This window comes from Vidua macroura, chromosome 8 (assembly GCF_024509145.1).
Source record: "Vidua macroura isolate BioBank_ID:100142 chromosome 8, ASM2450914v1, whole genome shotgun sequence".
Classification (NCBI taxonomy): Eukaryota; Metazoa; Chordata; class Aves; order Passeriformes; family Viduidae; genus Vidua; species Vidua macroura.
The window spans coordinates 28,828,703-28,855,651 of record NC_071578.1 but is presented as its reverse complement, the minus strand read 5'-3'; the positions used below and the strand labels follow the sequence as shown (position 1 = coordinate 28,855,651).

At 40.1% G+C, this 26,949-nt stretch overlaps 1 protein-coding gene across 1 annotated transcript in view; it reads left to right on the top strand.

Annotated features, from left to right (window-relative positions):
• FAM13C (family with sequence similarity 13 member C) overlaps positions 1-26,949 on the top strand; it is a 115,166-nt gene that overhangs the window by 78,407 nt on the left and 9,810 nt on the right. Inside the window, exons 10-17 of the mRNA XM_053983531.1 lie at positions 750-871; positions 8,377-8,440; positions 13,993-14,143; positions 14,521-14,586; positions 19,807-20,017; positions 20,984-21,122; positions 22,472-22,553; positions 24,370-24,581. Of these exons, the coding sequence (XP_053839506.1) occupies positions 750-871; positions 8,377-8,440; positions 13,993-14,143; positions 14,521-14,586; positions 19,807-20,017; positions 20,984-21,122; positions 22,472-22,553; positions 24,370-24,581 (1,047 nt within the window). The remainder of the gene's footprint in view (positions 1-749; positions 872-8,376; positions 8,441-13,992; positions 14,144-14,520; positions 14,587-19,806; positions 20,018-20,983; positions 21,123-22,471; positions 22,554-24,369; positions 24,582-26,949) is intronic.

Below are 26,949 nucleotides of genomic sequence, written 5' to 3'. Positions count from 1 at the left end.
ACTTTGATTACCACATTTTCAAAGATCTTAACTAACTTATTTCATTGCAATACAAAGGAAATATTACAACCCATTTCATAGGTAAGGAAATTAAGATGTGCCAAACACATCTTTTCATAGCCCTATAACTGGTTTTCAAAAACTTGGAGTTGAATGGATACTTTTCTCATTCCTGTTCTTTTACTCAGTTTTTTGGACTAAATTGCCTTTTTTATTTTCTGTGCAGCAGATTGGGTGATGTGACTTTTTTCCCCCTAACTGCCTTTCCCTCCTCCCAGAGTAATACTCTATTCATAAAGCTACACATATGCTAGGAAAAGAGGCAAATGGTTAAATTTTACATATCTAATTTAAGTGAACTGCACTTGCCTTTGTCAGCCAGATTTTTTTGATGATACCCAAGTAATAAAATCTTACTGACATGTGAGTAAATAATTTCAAATTAATTCTTTGTATAGAACCTCTTAGCACTGAAGCTGAAATCTGTTATTTAAGTAATAAACAGAAATGTTACAGTCTGCTTTGGTGTCAGAAACTGTTTTCCAGTGAAATAACACGCTTCTTTGTTTAGAACCTTTTATCTCCTGTGTTCTTCAGTTGTTTCCAGATTATTACCAAAAAATAACGAAGATCCTCAACCAGCATCTGGTCTCATGGAGCATTTCTTTCCTGAAGCAAAATATTTAGCCAAGCTTGGATTGGTACTGACCGGGCGCATTCAGCTTTTCTTTTTGTTTCTCTTTGTGCAGGAGCTGGAGTGTGCATTGCCAGGCCTCTCAGAGTGGCAGGGGAAGGCTGGATCCTCAGCTAATAACTATGCACAGAATGTGGCTTTGAAATGCCAGGAAGCAGTCGTGAGATTCCAACCACGGTAAGACTTGGGATAACACAGCACCTTTCACTTCTGATTAACTGTAGGAAAGGCTAATTCATTTGCTGCCTTCTGCATAAAATATTCAGACTCCTGGCTCTTGTTGGCAGTGTGTTCTATATTTATACATCTAGGACTGTTTGGAGAAAGTGAAAGGGATAAAGATAAGAATGCAAATTTTATCATTCTTTAAACCTCTTACATCTGAAGCGGAAAGAACATCCTTAGTTTAGAAACTTCAGCTCCTCTGTGCCAAGTTTCAAAAATACTTCTCCACTTCTTTTCTTTTCCTCAGTGCTGAATTGCCTCTTTTTCTCAGAGCTGCATTCTCTGAGCAATGGGAATGGGAACCTTCACATCTGATTATAGCAAGGGCACCTATCCATTTATGTACAGTTTAGATTCTGGGTGCTGTGGCAGCTGTGCTTGTTCTGGTGCTGGGAGGGCACCGTGTGCTAGGTCTGGCATTAGCCAAGTCCTGATGGCAGGTAACTCAGCTGGTGATGAAGTAACTCAGCTGGTGATGAAGTAACTCAGCTGGTGATGAAGTAACTCAGCTGGTGATGAAGTAACTCAGCTCTGGTAAGTACTGGAAGTCACAGTTTCTACTCTCATCCATCATGGCCAATGCAAATGGCTAAAAATGGGGTTTCAGCTCACCCAGCTGACCAGTGAAGGTGTGTCCTGAGGATAAGATTTAGTCCTTACTAAATCTAGGGGCACTGCTTTGCAAATTTCCCACGTTCAGGTGCTGGTTTGGCTCTGCTTTTCTATGCACATAGTTTTTGTCAGGTGAGCCAGGTCTCTGCTGTTTGTCTTGATGTGCACGACAGCCTTGGTGCCCTGTGGCAGAGTTTCTGGCTCCCTTTGGAGGGTCTGAAGCAGCAGCAGCAGTCCATCCCAGGGATGCTCAGTGGATCAGGGCACAGCTGGTTGACAGCTAGAGCTCTGTGGCTCAAGGTTTGTTTGCAGTCAGGAGAGGGACAGCAGTGACAGCTGCCATCCAATGGCACTTTGCTGCTTTGTGTGACATTAACTGGTTGTTTTCTCCGCAGCTTTTAGGAGGCAACATTGTAAATGATCTTAATTTGTGCACTCAAAGGAGGGTTTAGCAGAATGAAAAAGCATTTAATTAGCTTGGACAACAAAGTGCTTTTGCCTTCCAATGCTTGTATGTGCAATTGAAACACGGCATCTCAGGAAGTGTTTCTAATTAGGAAGCCTGCCTTCTCTTCTTCTGGCATTCCTTATGTGAGGAAAGAATCCCATGGACTTGTAAAGAGGATCTTCCTGAGTGTGGTGTCAGACAGTCAGACCTACCCAGTGGCTGTGCTGATGAGGTGCTTGTGTATGGGTAGGTAATAAGTAACTGGCTAATTTTGAAAGGAACATGGTGAAAGACACAAAGACTTTAAAGATAGGAACCAGAGTGGAGTGTGCATGAATAAAACAGCAACCACAGCACAGTTCTCCTGTCCACTTCAACTGTTTGGCCTTTTTAGTCTGCCTGGTACGAAACCATTTTTCACTGTGCTACTTATTCTTGTTTAACACCACAGTAGCTCCTTAGAAAGTCTGCTATCCAAAAGGGCTAAATCTATTAAATAAAGATGCCTGGATTTACCATTCTAAGTGCTGTGCAAGCACAATCATCAAATCTCAATTCTGGCCATGTTTCAGTTTGATTACATTACAAAAAAAAAAAAGTAGGTGACTTTACTCTCAAATAAGGAACTTCAAACATAAACAAGCATCGACATGTGGTCTCTGGCCTCACACACACACTTTATTTATTCCACACACTTTATTTATTTCAACAGTCCTAGAACCAATGCTCCCACCATCCAGCTGTGCCAGGGCACTTCCACTTACCTGTGCTGGAGTTCCCAGCTCCAGTTTGAGGATTGCTGTGTCTGGTGACCCCTCCTGATGGTCACCACCAGCTGCCCCCTCCCTGTGCTGCCTTGGCAGGGCCACAGCAGGTGACAGTCAGCAACAGGCTGTGACACTGCTGCCAGGCAGGGCATGATGCCCTGCCTTGTTTTCTGCCCTCTCTGCTGTGGAACACGCAAAGGTTAAGCAGTCAGTGTTGGCAGCAGGCAGCAATTGTAGCTAGATTTGGGTAAAACACATCTGCCAGCACCACAAAACCCAAGTTTCACTGTCTTCCACTGGTTCTGCTGGGCTGCTGGTAAAATTAGCAATGCTTTGGGGCACGACACCTGCCTAGTCCCTAAGTCAAACTAAAAGCTCTCTGCTCTTTAGGAGGAGAGGGAAGGGACACACTGCTGCAGGGGTGTCCCTATACACCTCTCACCATATTTCAGATGTGTAGGGGAAGGACAGGAGAGAAGGATTTATTTCTGTCTCAAATAAAGGATCAAGGTTGATTGTTTCTAGTGCATCCTGTTGTTACTTCTGCTTTAACTTAATTGCTCTGCTTTTAGTCTCATTGGGGATTAAAGGTCTAAATACCTCTGAACTCTACAGAGGTTTTTAAGAAATCTGTGAGGCACCTAAAAACCAGATCATTTGAACTTGTCTAAATATGGATTAGAGACTGCTGAAATAAGAAAGAGTTTTCAGTTCAGCTCCTCTTAAGCAGAATAATCTAAGTTTAGGATATCTAACAAGGGATTCTCATAAACAGATGTGTGACAGAGAAGAACAAACCAGGCCATGTCAGAGCAACAATCCACAGAATTATGACTTAGAAGTATGTATTGTTTCTTTGAGGGGGCACTTTCATTTTATGGTAACCACTGAAACAATAAAGGAAAGTTTGGTGGGATTTGAGGGTAATGGAAGAGTAGACTTGCAGAGATTTGCAGCCAGAAGGATAAGGGAGTAGTGTCTTTGGCTAAGCTGTACCTGACCTGTGAAGCAAGGGCTTCAACCTCAAGAGGTGCTTATCATGTATGATTTATGAACATCAGCGTCAATTTAGTAGATGAAATGCCATCTACATGGAAGAAAAGACTTTTTTTTCCAAAGCATGAATTTCTAATACTACTGCCAGTGATTACACTGAATACTGCTCTGGTCATTGTGTGTAGCTGGGTTTGGATACAAGTGCAATATAATCTGCACCCTGATAGAAGGTAGATAAAAGTTATAAGCAGGTCATGGGAACACATAAAGGAATTGCTTTTTTTTTTTTTTACCAGAGACTAGAAAAGCCAGTATGGAACAATACACATGATTACAGCTGCTTCTGCCAATTGCCTTCTCAAAGGCAATCAGCAAAACTGAAGTGGGCTGCAGGCTGTGTGCAGTTACCTGGGCAGAGCCTGGTGCTTTTCTCAGATGCCTGTTACAGAGAGAGGAGGCTGAAACAAAGCACCTCTTGGCAGAGGGAAGGTCAATGCTTCAGCAAAGACTGCATGTCAAATCAGTGTGGAATTCAGAACTACAGTTTGGGGTGAAGTTTTCTGCCAAAGAAAAATTCCTGAACGTTCCCCCTTTTACCATTCCCCAAATAAATTGGGAATTAAGTGGTTTCATTTGTCAGGACTTATTTGGTCCCAGGGCTGGTCCCTATTCTGTGATTCTATAACTCTATTTTTGGGAGAGGCTGTAGGTTGCTGTAAGACCTATGATTATTCTGCAGGAGAAGTGGAAATGCTGTTAGCCCAGGGCTGCCCTGGATCTTGGGATATTGAGGTTTCTGTGCTTCCCTGGGGGGGAGGCCAAGCTCTAGCAAGGCTTTCAGTATTTAAGTTTGAAAGGCAAGTATATTTTGGGAGTGCAGCTCAGGTGGAACTCCTGTGGTTTCCAGGTTTTCTGCTGAACAGCTACAACTCAGAGATGAGTGGGAGGCAGCAGGGAAGCTGCAGAAGTGATGATGGCCCCGTGCAGACCTGCATGGCTGTGGCAGAGCCTGAGAGGCTGCATTTCCTCACCTGCACAGGTGAGCAGGGAGAAAGTTAGGAAATGTTTGACCAGCTCCTAAGAACAATTTCTTCAGAGACATTGGTATTAAAATTCTGGTGTTTATGGTTCCAGTGATACCTCTTGTACCAAGGCATGGAAAAGTCTCTGTGCAAGCTTTTAGGTTGCAATGCAATTAAAGAAAAAACAGCAAAAGGAGGGATGGGGAGAGGATAAAGGAGGAAGATGATAAGTGCAGCTCTTGCTGCAACCCCAGTAAGGACAGCTGAGTATGAGAGCTGCTTGTAGTAAGAATAACAAGTGCTGGCTGGGACTAATGAGACAGGCACTGCTACACTGGCTCTCTGTCTGGACTTCCCAATGGATTTCCCATTCCAGCACACAGGGACTGTCCAGGGAGTGCCCCTGGGCTCTTTAAGGTGGATTTTTCTTTTGTTGCAGGTGTGCACTTCATGTTCACCCTAAAGCCTGTTGCCTGCACTGCTTTATAAGGAGTCATAGGTGTGCTTTTGAAGCATCCACCCGCAGCCCCGTGTTGAGGTGTTTGGATCTCATGGTTTTTTTGCCATTTGGGAAGGTCTCAGAAAGGAGCCTTCTGTTATTTTCTTATAACCTTTTTCCTGTGTTCTGTATTTCTGCTGTAACTCTGGACAGGCTGAATCAGTGCCCTGCCAGGGAACTGAGACTGCCACTGATGAGCTGTTAACCACCTAGGTCACCCTCACTGCTCCGGGACTGGACACAGGGGAGGAGTGTTGGGCCAGGACAGACTGCAGGTGACTCTGGAAAAGGAGTTTCATCCCACAAAATACTGCGAGGTTGATGGGCAGGACTCACCCTGGCAGGCTAATGCCAGCAGGGTGTGCACATGTTTGTGGGCATAAACACATAAACAGCCTGGGGATGGGGTCTGTGTGACCAGAGCTGGGCTGGAGTGAGATTTGCAAGTTACAAAATGTAATGCTCCTTTCTGGGTTTCACAGAGGAAATGTGGTGGGGATTTGCTTAGGTTATCTTCAAACATCTTCCCCAGCTTTTAAAATTATGTGGTTTTATTTGAATTTTATGCAGGTTTAAATGTGATGTTGTGCATAATTCAAAAATTCACATGTCCTGGTCTGTTTTTTAAACAGCACAGTGCTCATGCAAATTTATTTTCCCCTTGAAGTCTGGTAGGAGCTCTGTTATGATAATTAGGTGGGTTTAGGTGTTTTTTTTTTTTTTTTTCTTTTTTTTCTTTCTTTTTTTTTGTTATATCCACAAGCCTCAAATTTACATGTTACTTATTGCATCTTTGCCATCTCTGTCATGGAGAAAAGGATAATTCTGTCAAAGAGAGTCTATAAAGGAGGGTGAGAGACATATATTCGAATAGTAGACACAGAGGGAATTTAATTTTCATTATTTTACAGGATGTAAATTATACAAAATAAAGGTGCCTGCAATTATTCAGAATTTTGGCTAAGGCCTGAAATAATTTTAATGTACTCAGCACAGATGGAAAATTAAGGCTTGTTCCTGCTGCTTTTGAAGTTAATGGATATTTTGTGATTGATTTTTAATGAGGGTAGGATCCAAACTATAGTTATTAAATTGTAAGCCCTGTGTTGCCTGGTGACAATCAGAAAACCTGCATTGCCTAGCAGAGCAATTAGTCTTGGTGAAAATGAAAAAGCACACCCCAAAACTTTCTGTGTAGAGTAAGATCAGCTCAGCACACACAAGACTGAAAATGTAAATGCTCATCACACAAAAATGGTTGCTCATCTTAATGATTTCAGTATCTCCTGAATCCAAAGAATGCATAAATTAGAGCACCTTACTCCAGTACTCCAGTACTTCTAGTGTAAAAGGAGCAGTAAAATGAAAGATTAAAGGCATCCTAAAACAGCTGGCAAGGACATCAGCCTGAATGAGAGTGATGGTACCTCATGGCTGCTGTAAACCTTTTACTCTCCAGAGTGCAGGATTCTTGAGTTGTACAGCTGTGAATGATGTAGAACTTTGTAGCATTTACTCTTTGTTTTTGTCTTTTTAAAAAAAAATTGTTTTGTTTTTATTTTATTAAGGGGAGTTCCCATTTGCTCTGTTATGCACACTGAAAGGAGTTATCCAAATGAGTACCAGAAGTGTGCAAACCTGACACATTGTTTTCATTCTTTCCCCCATGTGTAGCTCTAGTTCAATGAAATAAATCACCCTAAACATTTTTTCTTCATTAGTGAATTAGTTTTTCAGCTGTTTGTAGCCTTGTAGCTGCCTCCTTACGTGTTATTAAACCAAACTTCAAATATTTCCCTCTTTCCTATTAAATTAGTCCTTTTGCTGTTCTCATGACTCATTTCTGTTCCTATGGGAATTGCACATCTTGGATCCTGTTTGGAGCCAAGTGGTTGTTCACCCTGGTGTAACTATCTAATGTGTCTGGTTTGTGGCATAGCTATCATTTCAGTCTTTAAATGCCTCACAAATGCAGGAAGAACTACAACAAACACTCTGCATCTCTCTGTTCTGGTTATGAGGTCTCTAGAGGATTTTACAGCTATATCTTTTTGCTGGAATGACTCTGAGCCCAGAAAAAAGATGAATTTTTTTGTGCAAAGAAATCTGGGGTTTGTGTTGGGTTTGATCACATCTCTGAGTGAGTCTCCAGGGGCCAGCAGACATCAGCACCTTTTCAGCACTGACAAATCTCATTCTCTGAGACAGCTTGCAGTTTTCTTGCTTCCCCTGAGTCAAGAGTCAGCTTGTGGTACACCCGTGTCAGACTCTGAAATCAGGTGTGGGAAGCCTCAGCTTGTTCTGGAGGTGGACAGAGTGGTGGTGGCAGGCTACTGGGGTTGCTCAATCTGTGGGAAGCTGTTTCCACACTTCAGTTTCATTCCTTGGTGTAGTGAATTAGTACTTAACACTGATGCTGGGCCACATGTGCCTGGGTGGGGCACAGCTCCTCAGTGGCCACAGCCAGGGGGAAGAGATTTGCCCCTCACTTCCTTTCCTCTTCCCACGTGGAGAAGCAGCAATACACTGAGAGAAAACCAAAGGTGTGGACACCTCTGATGGCAGCCAAGTGACACTCACTAGAAAATGTGGACATCTCTCTTACAGGATTTCAGGCACCTGGGGCCTTTCTGAAATTTGCAAAAGCAGAAAGCTGGGAGCCTGAAACACCATCAGATTTAAACATGGAAAGATTTATCCCTTATGGCTGTGATACGGGAAAACTCTTGTTCTTGATTTAAAGCATGTGGGACAAATTGTGCTTAGATTTAAGCATGTGTTTGAGCTTTTTATTGGCTTTAACCCTGTTAGCTCACCAAGTCACAGATCATACATCTGTAGAATTTTTTGACATGACAGAGTGAGCCCAGACATTAATGTCAGAGTTTCCAGGACTTCATTAACAGTTTAAATGTATTATTTAGGATTCCAGTAAAACCACTGTTACTTTGAATGAGTTAAAAAAGATGTAACTTTAATAGAAATGCTGTTTCTTAAATAAAACAGATTTATTCTGTAGTTTATAAATTACATACACACATGATGAAAAGCTTAAGATATTTGCAGCACAGATAGGCAATCTATTGAATGAATTTTAAAATTTTGTTTTGTAGAATAGATCAAAGCTCAAGCATTTCACCAAAAGAAGCAACTGATCAATTTAACAGCTTAAATGAGGTAAGCATAACCAAAAGTTGAAATATGATGTTATGAATTTGGAATAGATGTTTTGGATTTTTGTTAATTTCAAGATCTTGGAATAATATAATTACTTAATAATCCTATATTAACTTTTTAATGAACGATTGTAGTCATGTTTTTGAAGAAAAGCTTAAAAGTGTGATATGAGACTGCTAAAATAGTTTAAAAGCTAGAAGCAAGAGATTTAAAATTTTTTTAAAGCCAACTTTAGGTTGCTTTTTGTTTATGCTCTGAAGAGAATCAAACACTCAATATTGACTGAGTGAAGTGACATCTTTCAAGAAGGTTTGATTTTTTTCCTCATATTACGGCTCAAAAGAGTTCATCTGTTAAATATGAACCATTTATATGCTATATATAATATGTCTATATTATATGTTTATATGTATCATATATTTATATGTTATATAAATATGAACCATAAATATGTTTTGTTTAAAAACAAGGAGTTCTCAAGGTTGCTACATCCTGCATAAGTATGCTAGGAACAGTACAGTGGAGTCTGAAAGGTGCCCTGGTTGTAAGATGGAAGGAGGGCAGAGCTGAAGAGGGGAAGCAGGGAAAGCCAAATAACACCAGTGACACTTGAAACAAGCTGCTTTCCCAGGGATTGTGCCAAAAGCACAAAAAGTTGTTGGTGTGATCATGTCACACGAACAATGGATGAGCCTGGGCGAGGTCCTCACGGCCAGCAATATCCTGGGAGGGGCAGGGGGGTAAAGCCAAGCTTTGCAGTTATACAAAGTGGGAAACCCTATAAAGCATCTCCCCACACCTGGAGACTCTGCACCCCAGCACAGAGTCCACTCACACTGCAGGGACAGTGGAGGACACGGGACTTACACAGGGAGCTGTTGGGTTTTTAGTGTAGGCCAAGACAACACAGCAGAAGCAGTGGGAGAAGAGAGCTGGGTGAAGAGAAGCCCATTCCTGAAAAACTCTGGGAAAGAAGGCTTTGTTTCCATAATGAGCCACAGAACATCTATGTCTATTAATAGACTTTCATTTGGGGAAGACCACAATGTGTCCTTTTAAAGGAACTCAGACCTAATCTTCTCCTTGCAGTGAATTGTTTCTTCTGCATTTTGTGTCACTGTTGTGCAGCTCACTGTAGAAAATCTCAATGCTGATGAGCAGGGCACATTCAGTGACAATACAAGGGAGTACACTCAGCCTCTGTAGAGCCACCTCAGGCCCTGGGCAAAATCATTAAGTTATTGTTTCTTCTGAGAAGCCCCAGTGCAAATATTCACTGAAGCTTCCACTTGAAAGCTTCCATTTAAAATCCTTTCAAAGGATTCCTTAAAGGCTAAGAAAAAATATTGTAATAAATCAGTGTAAAATATTAAAACCAATGATTAGCTTAGAAATTAAAATAAATTTTTAGTAGCCAATGAGGAATGAGCAAGGGTGCTTTCTTTTGCAAAATCTTAGATTTTTTTGTGTCTCAGGTCTATTGCAAACCTGTGCCATAAGAAAAATTCTCTTTCTGGAGTAGAGAAAATGGTGTCTCTCTTCACTGCTCACCCGTGGCATTATGCAGACCCAGGGCATATCTTGTTCTATCTTATTGTTGCTTGTTTGTTTCCCATAAAGGAAGTTTTGAATTAAAAATGTCATATGCCTCAAGGCACAAATATTGCCTTAACAGATACTGCAGAGATTTATTTATGTTCCCATAAAATGTGCCTATCTTATTTTAACCTGAACTCTCAGCTTAAAAAGCTGTTCCAGTGTGACATATAAAAGCATTAATTTCCTTAGAGTGAAAAAATGGAACAGGTTGAAATTTGCTCAGTTTCTTTCCAATATGGATCACTTCAAAGGCTATTAAATGCTGAAAGCTTGGATTACTCTCCTTCTCGCCCCAGCCGATTTCATAAATCCAGTAAATCCATCAAAAAACTGGATGTAATAGAATAGCTGCCTCCCTGCCTGGGAAGCACCCAGGGGCAGGCCCAGGGGCAGGCTGCAGGCATCCTTTTCAATCAGGAGCACCGTGTGGGGGTCAGAGTGGTATCAGTTCATGCAGGTAGCACCAAGCCTGGGCAATGCTCCTCACCCCTCAGTCTGCCTCCTGACTGAGTCTGAGCAGAGCTCATGGCTGGGGCACGCCTGGGTCCTTTCCCTTTCCCTAAGTTCTTAAATTTATCAAGCCTTTGGATGTCCACAAGACTGAAACAAAGGATGCTGATAATAGTAATGCTTTATGGGAGAAAGAAATTCTTTCTAAGGGCAGGGGCTCTCATTTGTCACATTGTCTCCTGTCAGGCTATGGCCTCCTGGACATCCCACAGTGCTGATCCTGCTGGGCATGGCCCCGTGCCAGGTCAGGGTACTGCCTCTCAGTGCCACAGCCAGTCACAGTTTTGGTGATGAACTGGGAGAATTTGCTCTTTCAGTGTCCCACTCTCCAGAGGGATTTAACAGTGTGTGGCATTCATCCAGATATAAGAGATTATCTGTCATCTCAGTAATTCCTTGCCCTAAGGCCTCCCCTCTTCATTTTCAATAATCACTGGTTGGAAGGAGTGATGGTCAGTGGGTCCAGGCTTAGCTGTTTGTAGAGAAGGTTTCTCTACTACAGGCTGAGCTTCCTCTGGGAGTGGGAGTCCTTTTGTACTGTGCTTTTTCCTGCAGACAAGGCTTTAACACTCCACTGACTGTGTTTTCTTAAAGTATTATCAAAAATAACAAATGGGTGAGAAGGACCACACTGTTTCTCTTCCTGCATTTCTCTGACTTCCTATAAATATCTTCATTTTATCATTATTTGTAATAATGTGCAATGCTGTTTCTCTAGTGGAATTGGCTTAGGTCAAGATCTTTGAATTGTCAGTTGCTTTAAGAGGATATAAGAAGAGATAAGAAACTTTTGTCCAAGACAATTATAATTGCTTCTTTTTCAAACTTTCAGGGTACTCTCCTTAAGAGAAAACAATATGGTTATTTTTCCAAGGCAATTTATGGATCCATTTTAGATATTAATATGTTCTTTCATTTGCATTATCATGGATCAGGAATTACTGCATCAGAAAAACTCATGTTAGGCACAAGAGTGAAGCTGGAATGAGCCCCAAATCTGAAGCATTTGAACTGAGAGCTTAGTTGATATAGAACACCATAGCTTAAATTACTTCCATTATACTGGATTTCTATATAGGGGCATTCTCAAATTGATGATGATGCCCACCATGGCCTAACTTTTCCCTCTTTCAGCTGTTTGCACTGGCTTCTAACTTGTTTAGCAACTTCCTTTGACCAGCCATGAGCAGAGGTGGGACAGGTCTGGCCATGGCAGAGCTGTGAGCAGCACGTGCCATGTGCACAGGCTGGTTCTCCCCCAGAGCAGACGTGCTGGCCTTTGCTCTAACTGTGTCTCCTGCCACGTTTCCTATTAATTTGTGGTGACAGTGCAGCGTGGCAGTGCTGTAACACTCTGCAGTGGTTTAGGAGTAAGATGGGCTTGGTGGTACACTCCAGATTCATCTCCCTGGTAACATCAAGACAATCAAAGCTACTTAGTGTTTTTCTGAAATCCCTGTCAAGGGAACACTCATGAAAATAGATAAGGTATTTCTATTATTATTATTATTATATGATTTTCTTTTAGTGTTTTGGCAGTGGCTGGAAATTTGCCATCCACCCACCTTCCCCAGATGGGTGAAAAATATAATTTAGAGCAACTGAATATAAACCAGCTGGTGAATAACAGCATAAGCATTGCTGAAGTACAGTGTTTAACAATGTAGTCTGTGAGAATGCTTTTACACTGAACTTCCCATAAATATTAATGTGTCATAAGGAATAGTGATACAAAGTGAATGTATTTTTTTGAAATGGGATTTTTCTTGTCAAATGCTTGAAGTAACAGTCCATGAAGGTTAAGTCCTTTTGTCAGACATTCACTTATGCTTTCCTTACTGGCACATTCTTATGGGTTGTCGTCTGTGTTCTCCCTAATTTTCATCAGCTGTTCTCCTGGTAAGGTCCAGGCTGGGATCAGAGTCCTCACTGGTTTGTAACTGGTATAGTCATCTTTTGCTAGATGACATTAATGACTGTAAAATTCTGCCTGTGATAATTCCCAGCCACTCTGTTTGGGTTTAGTTGGGATGACAGACAGTGGGAAATGAGGACTTCCCAAAACAGTGCCATATATGTGATGCAAGTCAGCACCCTTCCCTTGACAAGGAAATGCACTGCCCCCTGAAAGCTTTTAGGGATGAGAAGGTTTCCATAATTTTCCTGAATTCTATAAAAGGAATGAAAGGATAGTGGCAGAAAGTCATCCCTGATCTTCTCAGACAACTGAGCTGATTTTTTTTTTAACCAGAAGTTATCTTTGGGGTTACAAAAGGGGTGCCTTACAACAAAAATAATTCAAAGATGTATTAAACTACTCGTTATGTAGGCGATGTATTGTCACACAAAGGAAATCAGGCCAATAAATCAATTCATTTTTCATTAAACGAATCAATAAATTGGTTTCAGGTGTTTGACAGAGTGAGGAAAAGAGTTCTCAGGGTATAAATTTGAGGAATTCTTTTTCTTTGCATCTCAATTATTTTCTTCAGAAAATGCCCTTCATAAATATGTATCACTTGAGTGACTTAATGTTATACGTACATTCTGCGTGTGCCAGCTGTGTGGTTATTAGGACAGCCTTTTGTGGTTTTGTGTTATGTTTTAAGATGTATTTCCCTCGAGATGGGGGAGCTGAATGCGTGGGGTGTGGGGAGTGACTCATTTTGCCCAGTCAGATGGTGATTAGGGCTTTCACAGCATTTCCATCACAGCGAGATGCTTGTGTCAGATCGTGCAGCTCAGTACTGCATGCAGCATTAAACATTCCAATCTGAGCTGGACCACGCATGGCACAGAGGCTGGAAGTGATGTGGCAGATAACTGTCCCTGTCATTGATTTGCCTGCAGCCGGTGACAATGATGTGTTGATTTTACCTTTGCAGCGGATCACAAATGATCTGCTGCCCCGTAGAACTGGCAGCAGCCCACATGAAAGCTGTGTCTACATAATGAAGTATCTCTAAACCAGCCAATTAAAAAATCTCTCTCCCAGGAATCCCTTGAGTGATCGTGTTGTCAGTAACTCTTTGTTCACTGCTGCGTACTGCACTCACAGGCTGGAGAGGGAGATTTGATTTTTTATGAATGGTAAATGGGGAGGGACATAATGTCATCAGATCGTGATGTCAGCCCAATGAATGAAATACTTCCTTAATGTATTGCTTCAAGCCCAAGAAGAGGGACACCATCTCAGTTTGGCTTCCTGGAATAAATCGCCTTTTGCTGACAAAGTCATCTTTCCCACGTGCCATGAATAATCCATGTAAATTGGGACTTAAATAACCAGGAGTCAAGAAACTCATGGAATAGTGCACGTTTGTTCTCCCGGAGCTGGCGGTGGAACACCCCTTTGCAGGCGCTGCCCATGGGCTCCGGGTTGAAGAGCAATTGCTGATCCCTGTTGTTCTCTACCCAGCCCAATGTTCTGCTTTTGTCTGCAGAATTCTTTGTTGAAGCTGCAAGCCCTGGAAACTGATCTGTGCTCTGCGTTCCTGCCAGCCCAGGAGGAAACTCCCCAGCTGCCGGCACCCAAGGACACAGCCCCTTCTCCAGCCCAAAGCAGTGTGCAAGCTGATGGGGCCAGTTGTGGAGGTAAGCGAGCGTGCCATGATGTGTTCTCATTTGCAATTGTAAAAAAGCCTTGTGACTTGCACTTTAAAATCAGGCTTGCAGCCCCCTGGGAAGCAGTGCAGAGCTAATGCAAAGCACCATTTCCTCCTGCAAATGCTGTGTAACGTAAAAAGGGGTGATACCTGTTAAAAGAATGGAAATTAACGGCTGTAACCTCCCGGTTTTCTGAGAGGGAATTTTCCGTCTCAGAGAGGTTTTAAGAATCCCAATTCTTTTATTTTTAGTTTTAATCTGTTATTTTCCCCCAAGTAAATTTACTCTCTTTACTTCCTATGTCTGTATTGTCTGAGATCACCTGCCATATCATGTAATTCTATTTTTGTCATTCTTTTTGTCAGAGCAATATCACTTCATTTCTCCTATTATTGATTTTAATTTAATGCATCAGCAGAGAGATAGCGAAGGTGAGTTTTACAGCATGTGGATTTTAATCATTCATGATCCTATATTATTATCACCCAGCTGGGCAAACTGTGGTGTGTTATCTCTCCCTCTTCCCTCAATAGAGAAATAAATAGCCCTAAGGCTCAGCACTGTTTTTGCAAATTCATGGCTTGTAGTCACAGGGCTGGCAGAGTCGTGATGCTCAATAGAAGAGGAGTCACTGCTCGTGAAAAATAGGTCAAAGGCAGTATGACTAATACATCTCACAGACAAGTGACATGAATACACAAATACCTAAGTCGTGCACCATGTATGGTTCAAATTAAGGCAGGTAGGTCAGTAATCCCTTTGCAATTTTTGTTTCATATCAGAAAAAAAAATCTGGATTAAGAAGAACTTTTTTTTAAGAGCTGCTTGCTCAGCATTTTTGGCAAGAAATAACTAAGTTATTTACAAAAAAAAAATCACAAATTATAGTGTTCTACTTAAAAAATTACAAAGTTTGAGGTTGGCATTGAAAAAATCAAGGAACAATGCATGCAGAAATCAAATTATTATGAAGATGAAGGAATCTTAAAATGCTAGATGTTAGATATCCTGGTTTTTTTTGGGTTTTTTTTAAAGAGGATGTGTTAGTCCAGCCAGGCAAATACCTTAATAGCTCTTGGACATGGCTATGGAGCCTGGACTGGGGCTAACCTTGATGGGGATCTGAAGCAGAGACAGGTCTCATTTGTGTGCTGCACAGGAAAAGACATTCTGCAGCTCACCCAAAATCTGCACTGACTCCTTTCCTTTGTGTCAGGGTGGCGTTTTCCTCCTTTCCCAGTAGTTTGCTGCATTATTTTGCTCTGGTGGTTTCATAGTTCATTGTTAGGATGGTTCCTAATTGTTTCCCCTTAATTATTTTTTGCTGTTTTGATTAGATTTTATTTATGCTGGTGGTGACCGCTGCTTCCAATCCTCTTTCTACTCCCATTTCTCCTCTGCAACCACATGGGGAAATATTGCATGATGTAGCATTTCTCTTGCACAGTTTCAGAGCATGCTCTGCCACTCCAGCAGTCCAAGCTCGTGCTTTAGTTAAAGCTTATCTATTTAATGGGTTTTAATGTGCCCTCATTCCTGTTAACATCTGCTTTGTGGTTTGTGGCATTTTTAGTAACTTGCCATTTTGCACAGACAGAACTGGTCCTAATTCTGTCTCTTCAATTACTACTGAAATCTCCTGATGCATTGAGCTGTCACATGGCACTACTGGCTATTTGAGCTCCACCTTGGCTGGAAGTCCAGGGGTTTGTACCAGGCTGGGAAGACAGTTTCTAGAGCATGTGCCATATATGTTCCATCTTTAGTTATCAGCCTTTCCTCAGTGGATCGGGCAAAAAAAACATGATCCTTTCATTCCCATACCAGTCAACAAATTTTAGCATCATATGTATGAAGAATGAAGACTTAACAGTCTAGTAAGATGACAGGGTGCTTCAGGATGCCAATTTTAAGGGGATGAACAGTAACTTATCTCTGAGCAAAGTCAGTAATTTCCAGTTTACTTTTGAATATGTGAAAGCTGAATTAGAGTTGCCAAAGTGAGACTGTAAAGACTTATGATTGGTACCTAAGCTAGTTTTTTAAAGGGGTAATTACAGAAAAGTAGGGTGTAATTTCTGTAACTTTTGGATATGAGATTACATCACATAAGTGCCTGCAGCAGTGAGCAGCTGAACCTAACTACAGGAAGTTCTAAATGACTTTTAAATTAAAAATCCTGATAGAGGCATTCGCAGATGTAATGTGTTTAGGACTGAACACACTACATCTGAATATTATTTTTTCTATACAAGAGATTTCTGTGTATTATTGTTTCACTTGAAGAATATCACAGACATAAATACAGGCCTGTACCATAGGACTTGTCATATGAAGTCCACCTGCTGAACCATGCTGCAGGTTATCAGACATTAGAATTTGGCTTTAATTCCTGTGGTGTTGTCCTGTCAGTGCTAAGCTGCATGGAGTAGATGGGATGGAAGAGATGCTAAGGGGCAAGTCACTTGCTTGGGTAGAGTTTTTGGCAAAAATAGAGGCTAAAATTAGACAAGATAGATGCAGATAGGTAGAAGTTTGGTCAGTTCATGGGCTACTCTTAGGGTAATATTTAGTGTCTTGTTTAGGATATACACAGAACTGGAATCAGGATGATGGCCTCAAGTGTTAATTAAAAATGAGGTTGGTTAGAACTTGTCATCACCCTGAGATGTCCTACTATTTAGTGGCTGTGCCAGTGAAATGAATCAGTCTGAATTATTTGCTGACCACTCCTGACCATTCAGTAGTAATTTAATGCACTTCTAGTAGAGTTGGAACTAAACCCTTTTTTGGGCCATAGCAAAGTTGTAGGAGTATTCCAGCCTTGTGGAACTTGCTGTCAGAAGGCCAAGGAAATGAAAGTGCCCTGGCCTTTGGGAAATATTCCCAAATTATCAATCATGCAGGTTGTCTCCCTTTTGTTTGCTAGCAGAATAAAAGAACTTCCTTGAACTTTGTGTGTTTGGTTTTACACTGGAGCTGCACCAACCACTACTTGTCCTGTGTATTTATCTTCCAGGAGTGCTTAGTCTTGAACATGTGCGTTTCTTCCATTTCTGAGTCTGGGCTGGGCCTATGAAATTGTCTGGTTGTTGATGTGAGGAGCAGCAAATATCTGTGAGCAAATGGTTCAGCAATGCTACAGGCTGTCTCCTGCAAGGACATTTTTAGGTCCGCAGGAATTCAGAGTTCAAATGTTGGAAAATTATTTCCTTCACCTATCAAACACAGACTGGCTGATCTTTTTATCACATCATTTTCCTTTCACAGTGAGGGCACTGCTACTTAATAACTTATTCCTTGTAATAACAGAACATGAAAAACTGTGCAATTGTTCTTAATCAACCTATTTCCCAGTGATTATGTGTTTCTTGAAGTTCAAAGGTGTTGAAATTAAAGCAAGGGAAGCCAGGTTCTTCTCACTGACAATAATACTCTTCAGAAAAAAACCAACTTAGCAACAGATCAAAACCCAACCAAAGGTATGAATTTTTAAAAATTTTTGCAGGGTAAGGAAAGAGTACTTTCCAAAAAGAGAGAACACTTGTTTGCAGAACACCAATGATTCTAGCCATTGTCACTGCCTGTTGTCAGTGTCCGTGATTCCCCAGGACTGCTCACTCCTCTACCCCTGCTTCTCCCAGGTGCCTTCCTGGGGTCTCTCTGGGAAGATTTGAATCTCATACAAGGTTTAGGAGATTTGGGTGTTGCTCTGGTATCTTGGAGAGCTGAATTTGACCTACAGAATATGAAGTACTTAGAGGAAGGATGCAAGGTTAGGATTAATAATCAACTACATTGTCTCATTGTGAAAATAATTATGATTATATATATAAATAATTTATATAATTATATATATTTATTATATATTATTATATTATAATATATATTCATTATATATATTTATTATATATATTATAATATATATATAATAAATAATTTTAATTGATGATGCTAGTAAGAGTAGATGAGCTTGTAAGTACAAGAGTTGTGTAAGTTCTGCTTGACAGACTAAACCATGATTATACAATATACAATAGGATTTTTTTTGTTGTTTGTAAAGCAAAAGCAGTTGGATAGTGTCCAATAAAACTATATTCAAGCCATTGTATTAGCTATTTTTTAGAGAAATATAGGGGGTTTTTTTTGAAGGGTGCCATTCAGACCTGCTTTTTCACCACTGTCGTAGTGTAGCAATAGGGATTTGCAGTTTTGGTATTTGTTGGGAAGAGAGCATATAAAATGTACTACAAAGGTTCATTTCTAATCCTGAAAAAAATACTCACTCAGCATAGGAATGTGAGTCCCATGTGCAAAGCAGAAAATTGCAAGTGAAGGTAAAAGAACTTAGCTAAATCTGCCAGTTCTTCTGTGAGTAAACTCATATACAGTTGTTTTTCAGTGTAGTTTTAGACTTCCATTGAATAAAAAGATTCTGTGAAATGTATTAGAATGCATGACATATGGCAAATATAATACTGATTAGAATCGACACACATGCTGCTGAGAAATGCAAGGTAATGGATATGAATTAAAAAGCTGTATATATGAAGGGGTTTAGGAAAAAAAAGATAATAATGTAGCTGGTGCAAAATATACTGTGGAAACTTCTGTAGGGGAATCTGAGTCAGAGTACAAACTTTGCTTTAGCAAAGCAAGAGAGAAAAAATTTTGGGCAAGAACTTTTATGAGATTATGGAGTATAATCTGCATTAAATCCCAATCATCTGATATCAAAAATATCGATTAGGTTAGATCATCCTTATCCATTTCAACTAGTGAGGGTGAGGAAGAAGATTCAGTATTGAATATTCCCTTCAGTGTACTCAGGTAGATACAGGAAGATTAACCCCTGTTGTTCCCTAGGTAGGCCCTGTAATGTCCTGTTATTTTTCATGCTACCCAAAAACCAAACCACTGTGATGAGGTTCATCAATTCCTACTTTTTATGGCTTCACCATCACTATAAAACAAATTTTACCTTTTAAGGCACCAGTGGTGAGGTTTGCATTTACAGTCCAACACATTGTTAACACAGTGCCACAAACATAACTCCTCCAAGGAGCAGCCACTGCCCATGACCTTGAGGAAATAAATTGAATGCTCTTGGTGGTGGTTGTTATTTTCATATCTTGTGTTCTTTGAGCCAAGGGTATGTTACTGCTACCCAGCAAAATCCTGCAGGATGCTGCAAGCAGCCCTGGAGGTTCTTAGCACCAGGAAATATATTTCTGACCTTTCTTTCTCTTCACCAAGGGAGTAAATGATAAATAACAAAATTAAACTTATTGTAGGCACTTACCATCTTCTTCAGGAAAGTGGCTTTCAAAAGCAAACAGATCTATGAAAATATAAGTAATGCTTTTAAGTCTGGGAAACTCTCCATCTTTACTTCATAGTTTATAAATACACCCATGCACCTCCTCCTGTGGAACTTGAAAAGGATTTATGTGAAGCCAGTGGCATTACTGCTATTTTCTCATCCTCAGTGCTGTGTCCTCCCTGCATGCAACACTTTGCTGATCTGTTTGCTGTTCACTTTGAATACTTATGCTTGGAATACTTCTGTAAAGACAAATTTGTATTGACCTAGGTAGCTCAAGCCCATGTGAGTGACCCTCAGACCCCACTAATTTATACTTTCTTTCTAGAGCCTGTGCCAGCCCACAGGGACTGGCAGAATGACATGGAGAGCAGCCCACAGGAACATCACTCCCTAGGGACCAGCCGACTGCTGTATCACATCACAGATGGAGACAATCCTCTCTTGTCACCACGCTGCTCTATCTTTAGCCAAAGCCAGAGATTTAATCTAGACACTGAGTCTGCCCCTTCTCCACCAAGTGCTCAACCTTTCATGATGTAAGAAAATCTATTTTAATTCTTATGTATTTTTAAGACTTTTTCTGCAATTCACAACCTTTGACTCTTCATGGGTTTTTTTCAGTTGTTGCTATGTCATAAAAAACAAATGTTTGTATTGTGGCATATTTTGAAATGAATAATTTGCAACACCAGAAATAGGAACTAGTGTTTCGTCAGTCATAACAGTGTAAAATATATTTTTGATGTCTTTGATAATTATAGTTAGCAAGGGAAGTTTTAAATATTAGAATGATGAGTGAACACAAGATAGAGAGGGCTCTCCAGGTATCATACTAAAAAATTCAGCTGTAATTGAGCTGTAGCTTGAGTCACTGATGAGGGCTGACATAAAGCTCATGAACAGTGCATGTATGTAATTTCCAGAAACCAAGCTGTGAGTTTCAGAGAGAAATCAAACTTTCTTAAAAGCTTATATACAGAGCTTTAGTTTCAGCTGCATATGGATAATAATCAGCTCTATTGACTCACAACTGTAAATAATCAGAAACGAAACTGTCTTCAAAATGATAATGTTTATTTCCAGTAATGGGAAAACTCCCTGAGCTTACTTTTACAAATCATGTCACCACAGTCTCCTGTTATACGTGAAAGATTTATGAATAAAGGTGTGGGTGTTAAATGTAAATACTGGATCAGGCTTTTGCCTACAAGATTAATTTTTTAAAATATATTCAGAAATCCCAAGATTAATTAAAAAAAAAAAAAAAAAAAAAAAGAAGAGAATGAAAGGCAGATGGTGAACCCATCAGAATACCCTAGGGGTGCCTTCAAGCAAAAGCAATTATTTTATGCTTACTTTGTAAAACTAAGCTGTCTCTATCCAGTGAAAGAATACAATAGCCATGACTTCTGAAACACTAAGTGTTAAGTGTGCCTGAAAATAAGACAGGGTCCATTATAGCCAGCTCTTAGATCCCACAACTCTGGTTTTGGGTTTTGCAGGCCAAGAAGTTCTTCTAGGTGTAGCTGTGAAGACTGCAAAGAACCACAGACAGTAACACAGCTTACCAAACATCTTCAGAGCCTCAAGAGAAAAATTAGGAAGTATGAAGAAAAGTTTGAGCAAGAAAAAAAATACCTGGTAAGACAATAATTGAAAAGGTAAATACTCCAAGAGGGAGGCAAGGATCCCAGTGTATTTAAACTTACTCAAAACAATATGAGATAGCGTATTTCTGGTAAAATGAAATAGGAAAGACTTCAGTGAATAACTTTTCAGCATCTTTCAGTGTATGCAGTAGTTCTGAGCCCCTCTACATTTTCTTTGGATTACCTTTGTTGCAAAATATTCATCTTTGAGAAGTGTGAATCGGTGAAACACGGCTGACAGGCTTGTGAAACAAAATGGTGCAAAAGGTGAAAAGCTACTTATTCACTTTGTAGGAGTCATTTGCCTGGAAACTTGTTCTGCTCTGCAGATCCCTTCATTCAGGCAGACTCCTGTGAACCTCCAAAGCCTGGGGCTCTGTAGAAGCTGATGGCAAAAATCAGAGAAATAAAACTTGAGGGGGTTGTTTGAGGTCAGTGGTGAGTGCTGTGCTGGGAATTGTGCAGTATAAGAATGCCAAAACATACCTGATGCTAAGGAGGTGTACAACATGAGATAGGGAAGTTTGTGACATTTTATTTGTGTGACTAGTTTTGACTATATTCAAATTAAGCAAATGATTTATTACCTTTTAATCCCCTTAATGGCCAAAACCTTAAACTTGTGCACTATTTGGCTCTGTGGTCATCATATGCTCCTAGAAGCACAATTTCATGCCTAAACAACCTTCACACTATGGCCAGAAAAGAAATTATTTCAGAAGCTTTATTTTGTAAAACTATTTTGCAATTTTATATATCTGAGTTTTGAAGATTCAGAGTAAATTCACTTTAATTTGCAGGCAATTTCTAAATGCAAAATAACTGCTGATCTATAAAGCCTTTGTTGTTTGTTTCTTTTGAAATCACTCTTGCACAGAATTTTTCATTTGATTAATTAAGCAGGTCAGTTGAAATTCTGAAAATGCTGTTTCCCAGGAGAATCCCTGTCTTAAATTAAGAGCTTATTCCTGCAAAGGACAGAGAGCTTCAGTTACCATCCTGGAAATCACTTAGGAACTTGACTAAAATTAGGTATTTGATCAATCCTTTTGAAGTCACTGAAGTTATTTATCCAATTAGTCGGAGACTGAAACATTCATTGCTGTGCTTTTTGGGATCAGAGACATAACACTCAGATCCTTGTGGCACTGTGTCACAATGGGGAGAGATAAGCCATGACAAATTAATGCCATGATCAAACCAGATGCTCTGCATGACTCTGATAGAGTGCAGTCAGAACTCCGGACATTTTGTAGCACACTGGGGGTGGGGAGGGTTTTATCTGCTTGATCCTTTAACTATCAGTTCCTTCTCTTTCTTTACATTTTCCTTTGCATTCAGCCTTCTCACGGTGACAAGACTTCCAATCCTGAAGTTCTGAAGTGGATGAATGCTCTGGCCAAAGGTCGGAAGCAGCTCAAAGGTACATAATAGCATGTTGTGTCCCTTTGCTGCTGAAGCTTTTGGAAGTGGGAGTGTACCTGGAACACTTCAGAGTCAGTTTTCTAACCTCACTGCTCTGCTTATTTTTCACAGTGTGTGGCAATAAGTCTCCCAGTAGCAAGAAAGATACTATGTGATATGACTTGCCTTGATTCCTGAAAGCAGGGATGAAAGTGAGCCAGTCCAACCTTCATAGCAAGGCTAGAAAGGGAAGGGGAAAAGCCATCGTCTCTCCCTCATCACTACAAACATCCATGCAAAACACAATGCTGTTCTGAGCACTTTTATGAGGGCCTAAAACACAGAAGTTAGACGTTAGTTGTGCTGTAATAGCACAAATGTAGGTGCAGATGTTTCTTTAGGACTGAGGATACACATCTCTAAGGATTTCATTTATTTTGATCATAAAAACAGATCTTTCTTTGATAACAATTTGGCCTTGAGGGTCAGGTTTTGCCCTTGACTGTCTGCATACCACTCCATTAACGTCTGTGGCTGTATCAGATGCTTTCCCTTGGGGAGTCTGTAGCCAAGACTGATTGATTTTTTTTGAAGGTTATTTATAATTTATCGAAATCCTTTTTTTTTTTTTTTTTTGCCCTGTTATAAATGGATTCTCACTACTAAATAAATTGTAGTATTATCTTTCATCTCTATTCTGGATATAGTTAATAAAGTAGATATAGAGGATGTGATTGTGGTAAATAAAGAATTAGAAACTTATCTTTCAGTAAATTTCTTCTGAAAATTCTCCCTTGAGTACTATCCTGTATGACGACTAGATGATGATGATGATTACTATTTCCCCTTGAACTCTGTTTTGCAAATCCAGGAAGGGCAAATGCAAAGAAATGGCCAATGTACATGGTTACTTTTCTGAAAATTGTATCTCTGTCTTAACCACTCAACCTCCTATCCAGAGGGTCTAGGTTTCATAGATCAGCCTCACCTTCACATCCCAAATGCCTCAATCCTGTGACAACCCTTGATTTTTATTAACCTGAATAATGGCACTGCTTTTAAATGAAGCCAGATTAATGAAGTTCACATACCAAGTACAATTGAAATGGGAAACACTCAAATGTTTGTAGATCCTTCTTCAAGTTTGCAAGGCTTGTCTATCCTTTCTAGCTCTATGGGTTTACTAAAAATTACTGGTTTTCCCCACAAAGCTGGCTTATATCCTCAGATTGTCACAACTAAAAAATTATGTTACTGTTTCTGCATGGATTTCAACAAATTTAACACAGTTGGAGACATCAATCTCCTGCCTTGCCCAAGGTCCTTCACCAGACAGGCGTATGCTTGGCACAAAATCTGGTTTTATGGGAGCTAATTCAGATTTTAATTCAATTTCCTTGTTGCTCTGTGCAGGTCCCTGGAGCTCCAGGGGCTTTGGCTTGGTGTCAAGTTAATAGAGTCACATGCTTTATCACATCCAGGCAGGCTGCTGACTGGGGAGCTTCTGTCTTCTGCTGGGTGCTCAGGTGCTCTTCTGCCAAGGGAAGTCATTTAAGAAAGTGGTTGTTTCTCCTTGTGAGGACCACTTGAGCAGCTGGGTTGGCATGGCAGGGTGGCCTCTGGAAGGGAGAGGACAGTTTATATTGCTCTAGGAAGCAAAAGATGGTACACATTAAAGTGAAGCAGAATTACTTTCCTACGTGCCTGTGGTATGATAATAATTGTATGCAAGAAGTAGGAAAGTTTTGGGTTTTTTTTTTTTCCTAGTAGTGTCAGAGGAAACTCCTTTGCAAATACTTCTAATTTATTTATTTGCCATGCAATTTGCCTTTCAGAGCTGAAACTCAGAATGTCAGAAGAGCAAAACTGTACCTCCACAGTGCCCCAGGGAAATGAGCACTGTGAAGGCAGTGGCACCTCTAAAGAGGCTGGCACACAGGAGGCCACAAGCATGGAACCAGCTCCCTCAGTGGAAGAAACCATGGACAGTGTGTTGAGACGACTAAAGGAGAAAAGACAACAATTCAACCTTCCTGAGACTATTAAGGTATTTAAGAAGCATGGCTGTTCCTTCAGAACTTTCTCACCTGAGGCAGATATTGGTGTGTGGCTGGCTCAGGGCGTGCCAGGGTGTGCACATCCTCTGTCTGCTGGCAATGCAGTGCATTTTCTCTCTAGCGAAGTGGGAGCTCTAGTGCAGTTTCAGAAGTGACTGTTCTGAGAAGAATTGCTCAGGTGTAGAGGTACAGAAAGCTTTTGCCAGCAGTGCTAAGCATTTTTTGCTCAGAGATGCACATGTGAAACTGTTTGCCAGGCACTGCTGGAACCTGCTGACTTGAGGCTGTGTGCCCAGAACTGCATATCCTGGTGTACTGAGGATGGTGGCAGCACAAGCACCTTGAGTCCACAGAAACTGTGACTAAAAACATTCCTGAATGTATTTTGATGATGAAGATCCCTTCTCAGCTGAGAAATGCTGAAAGCCTCTGCAGGGTCAGTAACATGCAGTGAGGTGATAGGGACAGCACAACCACCCAGACTGCTTTGCTCTCCTGACCTTGTACGTTTGTGCTGATCCTGCCTCTTCCCTTCCATGTTCTCAATTACTCTTCTGAATGTAGGAGCAATATTGCATGGAAGACGATTGCTTGGCTGGGAAATCAGTTTTTCTTTTAAAAGTAGTACATATATTAAAATTTTGCTGTGCCTTCACATGCCTGGCACAATATAGGATTCTCTAAAATTATAGATACCACTAAAACCCCCACTTTTTCTGGGGGCTGTTTTTGCTGTCAGAGGATGCTGCTGTCCTGATGCTATTACAGCCAAGCAGGACAATAAATTCTGCCTGCAAAAGTACCTAAAATCTAAGTGTAGACAGTAACATTTAGATTTGGCTGGTGAATTAGAAAGGTGAAGTGGTGAGAGGGTGAAGAACTAAATGCTAAACTGTGTGAGAAGTAAGAAGTTATTCTGGGTGGATTTCAGTAGCAGAGAGTACCCAGCAGAGATAATTTTTAATTTTTGTTTTGTTTCTATTCTTGGTTCTTAAACAACTAGTTGCTATATAAAAAACAGGACTGTGCATAACAATGCCATGCTTCTCAGATCTTGGGCGCTGCATACATGACTGATTTTTTAATTATTTATTTTTATGTGCTACTTTTTTAAAAAGAAAAATGAAATGGAAAAAGTGTTTCATAACCAGAAAACAAAACAAACAAACAAACAAAAAAAAAAGGCAAAAAAAATCATGCTATTCTGTACATAGCTCTAAATGCAGACTATATATAATATTTTCAGTCATTAATTTTTTATTAATGAGGTGAGATTAGATGACACCAAAATAGATGTCTGTAATGAAATCCAGTCCAAAAAATTTTCTTATAAAAGCAAGAGTGGGAGTATCTGTCAAAATAATTTTTAAATTTTTTTTGGACTTACCCTAATATTCTAAGAGACCCTTCTAAATTTAGGAAATGGCAGTGAGGGCTTGAAATATTTTCACAAACAAGGAAGTAATGTAAATTAAATGTTTGCACATGACTATATTTTCAAATTTAAAAAAATCTTATTAATTTTCTGTTTTCTTGCAGAGAGAATGTGTATTTTAAAAACTATCTGTTAGCAGAGGTGCTTGTTAATAGTTATCAAAACTGCTGGGGAACAGAGGTTTGAACAGGAATAACATGAAATCAAATTGATCTATTCCAAAATTATATATTTTAGTAGCTCCCTAAGCATAGCATTAAAAAAGATTGGATTTTGATTATGAGTCCTCCTGGACTTTAGAGGGAGAATGAAGTTTGTGGCACTGATGATGTGAAATGAATCAAGGATGTCTGTGGTAACAACAAAGATCAAAGGCTTCATTTCAGCTACAAACAACTTTGGTGTTACTGTAGATATATTTTATGTACAATATTTTGTTTTCTATATTCTGCACTAGAATCTGGGCTAGATTAATAGTAAACTAAGTAGCAGCTAAATGTTTCTTTTTTTGGGTATTTAGTTATTTTGGCCAAAGATAGCATTTCCACGAAAGCCTGCCAAGTCCTCCCCTGAAGTTCACTGTGGAAAACCTCTAAAGCCCTGCTGAAATACAAATGTGTGTCCTTAGAAAGGTGCAGAGTGAAATCCCAGTATGTCTAAAGAGTGTAGACCACAAGATCTGAATACAGCAGAATATGGTTTCCAGAACCAAACTCTCCTCCTGCAAAAAAGCCTGTGAGTAAAGTTATTGAATGAGAAGGCAAAGAGAAAAGGCCTGTGAATGGCTCAGTATCCCACAAAGGGGTGGCCCCCCATCATTTTATGTATTACATAAATTACCATCTCCCAATATATTATTGGGAGATGGTAATTTATGTAATAGCTCACCTTGGGTTTAGGTACAAGGTTTTAAGAAAAAAAAA